Source organism: Ceratotherium simum, chromosome 28, assembly GCF_057802395.1.
Source record: "Ceratotherium simum simum isolate JZ-2026a chromosome 28, ASM5780239v1, whole genome shotgun sequence".
In the NCBI taxonomy this organism is placed as follows: domain Eukaryota; kingdom Metazoa; phylum Chordata; class Mammalia; order Perissodactyla; family Rhinocerotidae; genus Ceratotherium; species Ceratotherium simum.
In genome coordinates, this window is record NC_141927.1 from 3007062 (window position 1) to 3021128 (window position 14067).

Here is a 14067-nt window from a genome sequence, read left to right on the forward strand (position 1 = left end):
TGAGAAAGATCAGCCCTGAGATAACATCCGTGCTAATCCTCCTCTTTTTTGCTGAGGAAGATCGGCTCTGAGCTAACATCTATTGCCAATCCTCCTCCTTTTTTTTCCCCCAAAGCCCCAGTAGATAGTTGTATGCCGTAGTTGCACATCCTTCTACTTGCTGTATGTGAGACGCAGCCTCAGCATGGCCGGAGAAGCGGTGCGTCAGTGTGCACCTGGGATCCGAACCCGGGCCACCAGTTTTGGAGCACGAGCACTTAACAGCTAAGCCACGGGGCCGGCCCTGACTATGTATCTTTTGAATGAGGTCTTATACATTCATGATATATAATATTTTTTCACTATACATCTAACTCCCAATTATATAAATGCATATGAGAAGGACTTAATCATGTATAATAAGTTTTGAACTTGTTGCACTTGAAATAATAATACGATATCACAGACTGCTCTAGATAAATTAATATCTGAAAAATATTGAAGTCTGAATAAAATCAAGTACCACAGTGCAATATTTTCTATTTATTTTAAAATGATAAATGATCATTTTAAGTAATGACAATTAATACATTGAACTTGCAAGAATGCTAAAGTGTGAAAAAAAATTTCCATTTAACCCTAACTTATAAAGGATTAGCATTCAATTCAAACAGTTGTAACAGCTGCTGTATTTACTTTTTTCTGAATTTTCCTTTTTTTTCATAATAATTACAAATCACTGATTCAAACTCCCACATTTTCCAGAATAAACATATTCTAAATGTATGACCGCAATATTTTTGTCTTACTTCCTCTCTTTTTATGTGAGGCTGTCATTGCCATGGTCTATCTGTTCCAGGTTCTGACCCATCTGTATAGTCTTCTCTTACTAAAGACCAGAGCCTTAGACTAGGGGGAATGGCTTCCACATTGGACCACGTCCACTGCTGGGCTACTATGTAAAGAAGAATAACTTCCTTTCTGCTTTGTAGGACATCGGAAACTTACACTGCACAGTAGCTTCTCTATCTCACTTGCCTCCCGGAGGCCAACTGTCATATCTTATAGACTCCAGAAATATTTTGTTAACTCCACTGGGTTTCCCAGTAGTGGATATTAATAGGAAAAAATCTCTTGAGAAAGGCAGTGAAATAAAAAGGCTTCCATATACAGAATTATTTTGGTGTTATTTTGACTCAGTGCCATTTATTAGCACTAAATAAGCTTGAATAAAGGCAGCAGCCTTTTGCTTGAGGTCAAATACACTCTTGGCATTTATGACATTAACTTGGGATCTATGCCATCAAATGGGATGGTACATGATTCATGGAAGAACCAGAAATTAAGGATCTTGTAATTTAGCAAGACAAAAATATATATAAGCTCAATTGCAATACTAGTACAATTTAATAAAAAAGGTTTTAATAACGAAAAGTATGATTATTGCACAAGCATTGCTATATGTAAAAATCATAATAAATAGTTTCTGTTTCGAGCAATCTCTAAACGGTGAGTAATCTTCAATTAGATGAGATTATTCTGCTAATATGCTTTTGTAATGTAAATATATATTAAATTTAATTCTATAATTAATTTGTAAATATCTCTGAAATGTTTTCACAGTTGCGTTGAAACCTATATCAACATTTTAAAATTATATACGTGTTAGATGGATAGACAATAGATATAGATAAACAGACACATAATTTCAATTAAAATGAGCCTTCAAGAAGGGCTTCTCCATGGTTAATCTAAAAATATAATTTTGGTATTCATCTATCCTTGAACTACAGCAATTTTAAAACTCATAAAAGGATTTCCATTTTCACTTGGGATGTAGAAATCTGCAAAATAAAACATCACTCCCACTTTAACAATGAGAAAAATCTAAACTATAAAATCATAACTTTTTTTGAACTCATCAGGGAGCTAAGGTTGCATGTACCCAGGTGACATCAATTCCAAAGGATAAGCCCCTTCAAGGAGAGATGGCATGAACAACTGCCTCTGGGACAGAACACAGGAGAAAGAGGACCAACTTACACACAGAGGTAAGAACAAATCAGCTAATGTCTTAGCAAACTGCAAAAGGTCGAGCATGGGTCTCCAATAGCTCAGGACAGAAGGGGAGTATGTCCTTCCTTCAACAGGCCTCCGTTGGGTCATTCAGAAAAATTTGGGGGACACAGCAGGAGCCTGGAGAGAGCCTATCCCTCTACACCAACCACAATATCAGTGTTTCTGTGGAGAAAAGAGCACGCAATACCATGCACTTCCCTGAATCCTCCATTTTAGGAAACAAAAGTGTTAAACCACAGGGAGAAGGGAAGCAAAATTTGTTGCCTCCAGGGCCCAGGCAAAGATGCACTGTAACTTGGAGAAGGGTAGAGGGCAAGAAAAAATTTATATCTGAGTGTGTGTCAGGAAAGCCAGTATGAGCTCAAGATTCTTTATCAGTTCCAAGATGACAGTCTCCTAGCACTGGGGACAGGCAGGAAATTTCCCCCAAAGATCAACCAAAAGCAGAATTTGACAGCCTTGGAGGGAGGTTAGGAATGCTGAGAACACTCCACCTGCCAAGGGCAGACTCTCAGGGTCCAACTTAGGCTGGAAGAGAACAACAGAACAAGCCCAGATTCCAGGGGAGCTTAGCACAAGTGACAAGCAACAGCAGTCTACTACTAGGGAGGGGCAGGAGTTTGGAGGGAGACTACCTCTTTCAAAAAGGTGTTTATGGATGACTGAAAGCTGAAGGTAGACTTTCAACATTGAGAAAAAGCCCCAGAATAAGTGCATGGCCATGGCCGCTCAGCACCAGAGGAACTGGCTTATGAAGCAGTGAAAGTAACCATGGCAACAACAGAACGCAAACCCAGCTCAAGTCCTGACTGGACAGACTCCAGCCTAACAGAAGTGGTCCATTCCCAGGCATACATATGATTAACACCAACTCTCTAGTTCTACACATGGTGTCCAGCTTTAATGAAAAATGATGAGACACACACAGACAAAGAAGAAAAAACAACCCTTTGCCCAAAGATAAAGCAAGTAACACAACCAGACTTGGAACATATTCATATAAGGGAAATGTTAGACAGGGTTATGGAACTAACCATTTAAAGTATGTTAAAGGATCTAGTGGAAAAGATAGCATGCATGATGAAATGGAGTAAGTATTGCAGAGAGACAATAATTATGAGAAAAGTTAAATGGAAATTCTAGGGGGAAAACCCCACCGTATCAGAGATGAAGAATTCCTTCAATGGGCCCAGTGGTAGACCTGACACGGCTGAGGAGAGACTTAGTGAATCTGAATAAAGATTAATAGTAATTACACGAACTGGAGCACAATGAGGAAAGAGTGAATAAGACAGGACAGACCACTCAAGCACTGTGAAACAGTATCACATGGTCTAACAGACATGTAATTGGAGTCCAGGAAGAAGCAGAAAAAGAGATGGGGCAAAGACATACTTTTGATGATAGAAGAGTTTTTCATAAATAATAATAGACATCAAAGCATAGATCCAAGAACATTAGAGGACCTGAAACAGGATGAATGTCAAGTGCACGTGCTCACGCACACACACACACCCCTAGACACATCACAGTCAACCTGATGGAAATGAAAGACAAAGAAGAAAGTCTTGAAGGAAGCCAGAGGGAAGGGACAAATGCATACAGACATAAGAAATCCAGCTGGCTCCTCATCATAAACTAAGGAGTGAGAAGACAATGGAGAGACAGCTTTAACATATTGAAAATGAAGAAGCGTTCAACCCAGACTTCTATACCCAGCAAAGTATCTTTCAAAAGTGAAGGTGAAATGATAACTTTTTCAGAAAAACAAAAGCTGGGAGAATTCATTGTCAGCAGACCTGCACTACTAGAAAAAAAAAGGAAATGCTTTGGACAGAAAAAATTTAGACAGAAAGTTGGATTTATCTCCCAAAATAAAGAGCTCCAGAGATCATAAAAATGAAGGTAAATATAAAATATTTATTGTTATTCACTCTAAAAGATCATTGACTATCCAAAGCAAAAAAAGTAAAAATATTTTGTGGACTTGATAGCATATGTAAAAATCAAATGTAAGACATTTATGGCATAAAGCATGGAGAGAAGAAATTAGAAGTATATGCTTGTAAGGTTCTTATACTACATAAAGTGACATAGGATCATTTGAAGGTAAGCTGTGCTATATTAAAGGTATATACTTGAAACTCTAGGGAGACCATTAAAATTTTTAAGAATTTTATCTAATAAGCCATAGTGAGGATAAACTGGAGCAATGAAAAGGCTATATTAAACCAGAAGCTGGCAGGAAAAGAGGGAAGAAATCTACAAAATACAAAGAGGACAAATATAAACACTACAATAAGGCTTGTGTGTTCAATCTTATTAGTCCTCCTCCCACCAAATCCCACTGAAACCAATAAACTCTTATATAATATATATATGATATATATTATATACCAATAAATAAGTTTATATTCATAATATGCTATAATATATAATGTTATATATGCTTTTTTCACATTGAGTTCAAGAATAGTTACTACTATTTTGTTCCCTGGCAGCAGGTTCCATGCCATATAGCTTTAGGTCAGATTTTCTAATTTCCAGGATAAACTAATATCCTCATTGTCTACATATCTTTAATCCAAAGTTCCCAGATACTTGTTTATTCATTTGCTTTCATTTGGTTATTTTCCTGAAGAAAAGAGCCCAGAGCAAGAGTGACATTTGTGTTCTTTCTGCTCTATAACTCTTGTCAAATTTCTAATCAAATTAAATAATATAAAGGAAGGATGTCTGGCTGCAAGAACACACTGAGCATTCAAAGATGCTGGTGCTTTGAGCGTTTACCTGAACCATGCAAGAGAACCTAGATTATACATTTCAGATTAGACCTCCTTGGAATAGCTTCTGCTATCATTAATATTTTATAACCCACCTCTTTAAATAAAAATGTTTGTTTTATGTTTGAAAAATTCTATCAGTGTTCATTGGGGATAATGGACTATTGTAATTAACAGGGCCTTGTCTTCATTTCCCTATGAGAAAATAGAAACTCCTCTGACGGAAGCAGGTGTGAACTAGCCGTTAACAGCTCAGGTCTTAGGGCCACAGAACCTGGATCCCCAGCACTGACTCACAAGCTCCTGAATCTTCCACATATGCAACTATTAGTGACCCTTGGTGCCATGGTTTATAAAACACGGCAGTCTGTACTTTCTGACTGGACAGTGGGCTCCTTACACTGGTGTTCAGTGAATGGCGTTCATGATGAAATGCATGTGTCTGCCAGCACTCTGTCAGTTACCAGGAGTGGGACTGTGACCGGGGCAGGCTGGAAACACCACGTTCTGTTCCTTCTCCTTTAAAAACTGAGCATACCTCAAAAACAGGGTCGTTCTGAGGACAAATGAGTAAACAGCTGTAACATGTTTAAAGTGGGACCTGCATAGAGTGCGTGCTTGTTGTTGTTTTTATTATTATTTCATGGATATAAATTTTAGTGAAAAATATGAATTTAGAGAATTGCAGATTGGCAATACATAGTTTAACGTAGATGCAAAAATACTTCAATAGATTTAAAATATCAGACAATCTTTTGGCAACTCACTTCAACTGCCCTTATGCTGTTTGATGCTGTCCTTAAAAAGACTAATTCTACAAACACTTTATAAAATTCAAATTTTAAACTCTGACACAAAGAATTAGAACAGAGAAATGACTGCCTTTAAATACAGGGGAGGCCAAGAATGACGTGAACTATCAGAAGGTATTAACATCAGAAAATGATAGCAAATGAAAATATAGCATTCTGTGTGGCCAAAAGGAAAAATAAATACATCAAGTAATTAAACAATACCTTAGATTCTTGAACAAGATTCATTTTGGTGAGAAATATATTAGTCTCTCTCTTTTAATGAAGTGCATTGGTTAGGAATAAAGTGGAATGCAGATAATTATATTGTTGGAGCTGTAAGTACATGGATAATTGTGCACAATAATAATTGTAGACTGACTATTTTACTAGCACCTCTTTCTGTAGCAAGTGAGTGAAAAGCCAGAAGCCACAAGATAATTTTGAGAGAAAAGAGCATTCATCAACTCTAACACTGCTAAAAATATTAGTGAATTTATTAACACTATCATAAATAAGGTTTATAGTTCCCTACCTACAGATGTTCACAAAATGTATCAAAGTAGCAGATTTTTTCCAGACATATCCTCCATAAATAACATCCACAGCATCATTTTACACTGTCTCCACAGTAGTCCTATTCAAATAAATTGGAATAAACTTGCATACAAATGCCATAATAAGTAGGGAAATTTAGCCGGAATGTGAAACAGCCCTGTGGTTTGTGTCTGGTTCAGAATATTTATCATCAGCTGGAAATCTCGCCTTTCAAAAATATGCATGCATTTACATCCTAGCAAACTGTTTATCTCAATTCAAAGGATCACTTATTACAGCTTATCCATGTATTTGCCTATTTGCAACTGCTTATTAAGGGAGATGGATATCAACATTAAGCATTTTTAGTGCTTGAAAACGTGTCCTAAAATAAACCTCACTCTCACTGGAAATTCTTATTTCACTTTTACAAGGTTTACCTGCATAATCATATGCCAAAGAAGATTTGTGAATCTGACCTTTGTCATCCCATTTATCAGACTATTAACTCAGTCCCACATCCATTTTTAAAAGGTTAGCATCTCCTTTGCGGTACCTTCTTCCAATTAAAATGAGTAATATACAAATGCAGGCACAGGAGTGGCTGCTCTGTGCTGGTCCTATCCTAACGGCCTTTGAGACTAGAAATAGAAAGGGCTCATGACCATAATGTATCTTGAAATTATGATTTTCTATGTTTTTGGATGCTAGTATGAATATTTGTGATCACTCACAAGAAAACCAGTAATATTACAAATGGTTATTTTGGGTGCATTTTTTAACACAAACAACCTGAAATCGTAGCAGTTGCTTCATCTAATTATTCCAGATGCTAACCTCTACATTTCCTCATCAGTTTGTCTTTTATAATATATATTTCATAGAGATAGATTTTATATGATCTGATTTCATGCAACTTTTAAACATAGTTTTAGAACACTGATATTTCACTGCGTAATAAGGGCAGAGGTTTATTTTTCTTTTAAGAAAATTACTCAATATGACAATGAAAGCCAGAGGCAGAAATGCTTGACCTTACTTTTGTATTCCAGGTGAAAACCAGCAGCTGCCACACTAATATCAGACTGGAAATGCAAGTAGAGTTGATTGGAGGTGCTGTTCAGTAACGCTGGTACTGTGGTACCTGTAAGAAATATGTAGGTTGAACTTTAACTTTACAAATGCATTCACTTCTCCAAATAGAAAAGATATGAGGATATTTGCTTAGGTTTACAAATCCCTACAGCATGTCTGATTGCCACCTATTTAATCTGGGTATTGGCTTTGATCATTGTACTTTGCGTCTTTCTGTTTTTCTAGATACAATAAAAAGTTACATATTTTCTCTGCCCTCCTCAAGCAGATGTGACATCTTTCTATCTTATTGGTGCATGAATACACAAATTCTTGTATTTTACCCAGCACTGGTTTTTCACATTGCTTTCTTTTAACAATGTAATCACTTGTATTTTTTTTTTTTTTTAATTTTTGGCTTGAACAAAGAAGGGACAAAATCTAAACATGCAGGTCTTGTGGAAGTAGGGGGAGCAGATCAATGTAGATCTGATACAATGTATTACAGTATTCATAAGATGTTGCTTTGACTATGTATTTCCTTTTCTATCTCTGCGAGATTCATACTCAATAATGTTCCTGCTAAGATTTGTGAATGATTTCAACTAAACATGTGTGAAAAGGAAAATATAGGTTTATTTTTTATAATGCTTCCTTTACTTAAAATGTTCTAGCTTGCATTATAGCAACCAATAAATCAGAAGGAGATATACAGATGCCGAGGATGAGGGTGACAAAGAAGCTATGGTACTGGAAGGTGCTGAGCAAAAGAAAAATGTTCATCAATCAGAAGTTTAAAGTATTTCGGTGAAATGTATTATAATATGTGACGGTGATAAGCAAGTTTAAATCCCTTTTTTTCCTAAAGTATAAATGCTTGACACTCTACTATATTCAATTCATTCTTTAGATAAGCATACACTTACTAGAGCCAAGGAAATAGCCATTGTGTAAAACTCGTCACTGTGTGAACAAATTACTAGAACAAGCTACAGTGAAGATGATGCTATTGTATAAAGAAAGAAATACTACTTTAAATAAGAAAACAAGGAAATAAGTTCATAATTTCCCAAGACAGATGAACATTATTGAAAAGCTAATATTCTCTTTCATCCTTCACTTTCCACTTGAATGATTTAAATATCCTCCAACAGCTTTAAGTAAATCAATGACCCCAGGTGTGGACTCCAGCTGACCTTACATCACCTGGTTGTCCTAAGACTCTTTGAAGATGATGTGTGCAAAACTGAACTCATAATCTATCCCTGTAAAACCTGGTTGACCTCCCATGTTCCCCATGTCAGTCAAGACCATCAAGACCCACTCAGGTCTTTCCATCAGAAGCTTCCCCTCCTCTGTGACCCCATATTGCACTACAATGAGTCATCAGGTCCTAACTAGCCAGCCTCCTCTATCCCTCTTGGTTTCACTTTCTCCATCTCTCCAACTCCACCACCATCCTCTCCGTGCCACCCACCAGCACTGTCAACCAGGATGAGTGCAACAATCTCCTCACTTGTTTTCTGACTCTACTGTTGCCTTAATCCAAATCACTTGCTATTCAGGAGTTGAAAGCTTTTTTAAAATGGACATATGGGGCCGGCTCCGTGGCTTAGCGGTTAAGTGTGCGCGCTCTGATGCTGGCGGCCCGGGTTCGGATCCCGGGCACGCCCCAAGGCACCACTTCTCCGTCCAACGCGAGGCCGAGTCCCACGTACAGCAACTAGAAGGATGTGAACCTATGACATACAACTATCTACTGGGGCTTTGGGGGGAAAAAAAAAATGAATAAATAAAATCTTTAAAATGGACATATGATTAAGTCATGTTAAAATTCTCATAGATTTCTGATCATCTTAGGACAAAATACCAGCCTCAATGATTTTGCCTGAAGACCCTGTATGATCTAACCACTGCCTGCATTTCTAGCCTCTTCTCATACGACTCCATCACAACTCATTTTTCCTGTTTGAGGTGTTCCCAAGGCCTGGAATGCTCTTTCCCTTCTCCTCTGATCCATTTTGCCTTTCTTATTCCTACTTATTCAAAAATCTCCACTCATTTCCCAAACTAAGTCACTTACTTATTCATTCAATAAACATGTTTATCACCCAGGTAAGTCCATTAACCATCTCTCCAAATATACCAATTATTATCTGACTTGGTGCAAAGCAGAACTTTCCCTGATTAGAACAGAGCCTCAAAGACTTGACCTTCTTTAAATGCTTAAAGATGATGAACAGATCAATCTCGCCATACAAAATATGGAACTGTTAGAGCTTTACTCAGTCTTCTCCTCCTCATCTCTTCAACCATCATCACTTCCAACTCTTGCCTGAAACAGTCATCGACTGATCTCCAAAATCCTTTTTGCCTTCTCCCCATGCAGTCCTTACTCTGCACACAAAGTAATCTTTTCACAAATGTATAATGCTTGCAAATTTTATTTCTAGACATGGGGGTAAGATATGTGTTTTATTAAAATTCTAAATCAACTTCAATGTGCTCTGGCGCCTTATCCTAGAGAGCTGGGGAAATTTGATCTCCATCAATACTGGAGATTCCTTTGCTGTCCCAGGATGGTAAACAGTCCTCAACTTTTGGGTCCTCTGCTCTTTACTTCATATATTTTCATTCCCCAGACTCACGTGGTTCCCGGGATTCCAGCAGCTCTAAGGCTCTGTGCACACCACTGCCGGAACACTCTCTGCCTTTAAGCGCATCAGGCTACCACTTTCGTTCTGATGTTCCACCACCTCTGTGTGGCACTGTGAGGAATTCAAGTTATCTTGAATTCCTGGAGGAAGCCTGGGCCTGGGGAGCTCTCTCACCTTCCTTCTTGTCAGTCACTTGAACTGCTTCAACATCGAGCCTACACCATCCCTCCTGCTTTCAAAAGCTGAGGTTCTGGAAGACCAAAGCTAGGAGTGGGTTTATCCCAGAGTATGGGCATCCACTGTATTTAGGCCAAGCCAAGTGCAAAACATGGCTGTCTCCTGGAATGAGGCCGGGAAAAACACCAGTGGAGTGAGATGCAAACAACATCCCAATAAAATATCCTGTCATCAATGCAAATGAGTTCTTCTGGATCCCATTCTGAAAATACATTAAGGAGCTTTTGTTGACCTTGGATTAGCATGAAGAGTCTTTCATTGGTTTACGAAGGTTCACCCTCACTTTGAACATGTGTCTTAACTAGTAATTTTGGCGTCTTTGGCCAGTCAGTATCCAGATTTTTACTGGACTGCGTTAGAAGAAGAACAGTGAGAAATGGAGGAGAGAAAAGAAAACACCACACCCACTCTTTACTGACTCTGTGTGTGTGTGCGTGTGTGTGCACGCACATAAATGTGCTTGTGTAAATTCTTTTGGAAGTTGGATCCCTGCTTGTGATTTGGGGTCTATGCTTCAATCTGTTTTCCCTGGCTGCCAAAGGGAGGTTGGCCTGCGAGGTGGGGTCTTTTCAGGCCTGAATCATTAGTGCACAATTCACTGTAAGAACACTCTAAATGTGCACTGAATGATAAACACTTCAAAACGTTTGCAAATTTAACCCCTTTGTTATTTGACCTTGGTTTGATAGATGATGATAGATAGATGATTGATAGATAGATAGATAGATAGATAGATAGATAGATAGATAGATAGATAGATGATAGATAGATATATGGATTTTCTTTTTCCTTTTTTTTGTTTTGTTTTCCCTGAGGAAGATCAGCCCTGAGTCAACATCCGTCGCCAATCCTCCTCTTTTTGCTGAGGAAGATTGGCCCTGGGCTAACATTCTTGCCCATCTTCCTCTACTTTATATGGGACGCCGCCACAACATGGCCTGACAAGAGGTGCGTTGGTGAGTGCCCGGGATCCGAACCTGCGAACCCCGGGCTGCCGAAGCAGAGTGCGTGCACTTCACAGCTATGCCACTGGCTGGGCCCCTGGATTTTTTTTTAATTGAACAATTGTTGCGGGGAAACCATAAGCCTATCCCTGCTGGTCAGCACAAACATAAAGAGATAATTGTGTGAAACTACTTAATAGCTAACGGAGTGCAGATAGGGGAATGTTACGGAGTGGAGCGACCTGGCCTGTTTTCAAAAAGAAAAGCCATCTTCCTGAGGAATACCCTCTCCCCTGCCCCAGCTGCTGCCAGAAGCAAAGTGCTGGCTGCTAAGTCAGCAAACACGGTGAGCCCGAGGCCTCGGAGAGACTTAACGGGGAGGAAGGAGAAGGGCGAGGCAGCACAGGAAATGTCCTCTGCCCTGGCTTGTTGACCCAACTGAAGACCCATTCCAAGGTCAAGACAAGAAAGAGACATCCAGCCAAAACACCGACTTTTACCCATTTTATTTAATTTATATGATGTTTGCTGTCTTCTCACTGTTGTATTATGTTTGTATTTTTGGATGATGTTTGCAGAAAGAACAATATCTTCCTATAGATCTAACTAATCTAACCAAGTAAGTTTTCATTACAGCATCTGCACCACTTTTGGCCTGGTTTTCCCTGTGATTTCGGATAATCAGTGACTTCCTCCCCTCTATTTAATTACCTATAACTCCTTTTAAGCACTGCCACCCTTCCTGGCTTTCCACCTCTGGGTCTTCTGCCAAGGACAGAAAATCCGCTGAGCTCTCACCACCTCCATCGACCACCCACGTCTGCGGTGACACAGCTTTCCTCTGAATTCAGATGTGTGATATCACTTCTCCTGCAATGCTTCTCACTTGGCTCAAGGTTTTCCAATGTACTCTCTTTGGGAGATGAGGATCTAGCTTATGCTTTTTAAAATTTATTTAACAGCCTCCAGCCCCCAGCACAGTAATTTGCACACACAAGTATTCAATATACATTGTTTGACTTTTTTGTTTGTTCGTCTTCTGTGACTGTGTTACAGTAGAACCAGAAAACCTGCTTCTACTCCTAATTCCGACACTGAAAATATTTCAATATGTTCCAATCCTATAACATAAAGATAATAATAAATTTCTTATATGTGAGTCATGTATGCGTGGTATATACAAAACTGCTTTGTGAATTATCATGTCCCCTCAAAATGTTGTTATTAATTGCAGCAAGCAAATTCATGAATGACAGTCCTGTTTGTACTTCTCTTAGGAAATATAATCATTTGTTGTTCTGTAAACAATGCTGGATCTTGACGTCTCAGGTGGCATAGAAGACACGCAGGAATCAATTAACCAAGGGGCTCTGGGACGACGCTCTGGCTCCGGCACCGGCCACAGCTGGAGCGAGGGCATGCCCCGTGCCTCCCCCAGCCCCGGGCCTCCACTTAGGACTCTTCTCAGAGTGACTGTCAGAAGAAGCGTATTCCCACCACACAAAATGCAATGGAGAGATTTCTGCAAAAAGGTTGCTACTGACAGAATATTTTTGATCCCATGGTTTTACTGTGACCTGGATAGAACAAGACATAACCAAGAAAACGGAGAAATTTTATTATAGTCCCTACAGATTCTGCTCTCAGCACACTGATATTTACTTCCCTTTAATCCTGATAGTCAGCTACAAATTGGTATGAGTTTTGCTCTATTTTATTCATTCAAAATTTATAACCTGTCTACTTCCAAAAATGATTTTATATGGCTTATAATGTAAGTCCTACATACATATGGCTTCCAAAAGGAAACAAAAAATCAAAAACTTGAATTTATTTAAGAAGTCAGTCAGTCGTTTGTCCTGAAATGTGTACCTCTGAGAAATACTCATTCTTGTTTGTTTTTACACGACAACTAAATTTTAAAATGGGTTCAATATCTCCTATATAAATACTTTTTAAAGTATCATAGGAACAAAAAATCTTAAATATTCATTATGCTTTAAAACATATTTAGATTTTATGGCTGATTTGTCATTTCCTCCATGTAAACATTTTTTTTAACTCAAAAAATTTTAAATAATTTTTAACTTAAAGAAAAGTTGCAAATATAGTACAAAAAACTCCCATATATCTACTCCCTCTCTATATATTACATATAATTATATCTATCTCTATTTATCTATAATTCCTATATGTAAAATTATTTTATTCTAAACTATTTACAAGCAAGTTACAGACATGATGACCAATTTCCTGTAAAAATTCAAGAGGCATTACTTAAAACAGAACAGTTCTCAAAATCAAAAAACTAACATAGATCCAACAGTTCCATCTAATCCGCAGACCTCATCTGATTTTCCGCAATCTGCCAGTAATGGCTTTTACGGCAAAAGGACTCCAACCATGAACACTTGAGGCATTCAATCTTACATTCCCTCAGTTTTCTCCAGTCTGGAAGAGTTTCTTAGTTTTTCCTTGCATTTCACGTACTTGCATGTGGAATATTTTTCAATTTGAGCTTGTCTGATGCTCTTCGTGATTAGATTCGGGCAATGCATTTTTGGCAAGACTCTCAAAATGCGATGCCGCGTTCTTCCCAGGCCGTCTTCTCTGCTGGCCCGGTCTCAGAGGTGCTGGGCAGCCGGCTCCTGCAGGGTTTCAGAGGCAGGTTCACAGCACTTCCTTCCAGCTCCCCTGTCAGTGACATCCTGCTGGTTGCTTGAAATCGCCATGGTAGGAGTATTTGCAGTCCTACAACAAATCAAGCTCTTTTGTTTGTTTGTTTGTTGTGAGAGCAGGTTTAGCAGTACACCAATGCAAACCGTGTCCTGTTATTGCTGACCTTAACACAACCGCGTGGTGAAGGTGGTGTCTGCCAGGCTTCTCCACTCTGAAGTTGTGACTTTCCTCCTTTGTAAAGAATAACGATCAGGTGGGGAGATGCAGGGAGACTGGGAAGGTCCGTTTCTCATCAGAACTTTACCCA

At 38.7% G+C, this 14067-nt stretch overlaps 1 protein-coding gene across 1 annotated transcript in view; it reads right to left on the reverse strand.

The window, feature by feature from the left end:
* Positions 1-14067, reverse strand: part of CSMD1 (CUB and Sushi multiple domains 1) — a gene marked incomplete at its 5' end in the record, with an annotated part of 1589548 nt that overhangs the window by 214962 nt on the left and 1360519 nt on the right. The window contains one exon of the mRNA XM_087418289.1: positions 7209-7313. Within this exon, the coding sequence (XP_087274415.1) occupies positions 7209-7313 (105 nt within the window). The remainder of the gene's footprint in view (positions 1-7208; positions 7314-14067) is intronic.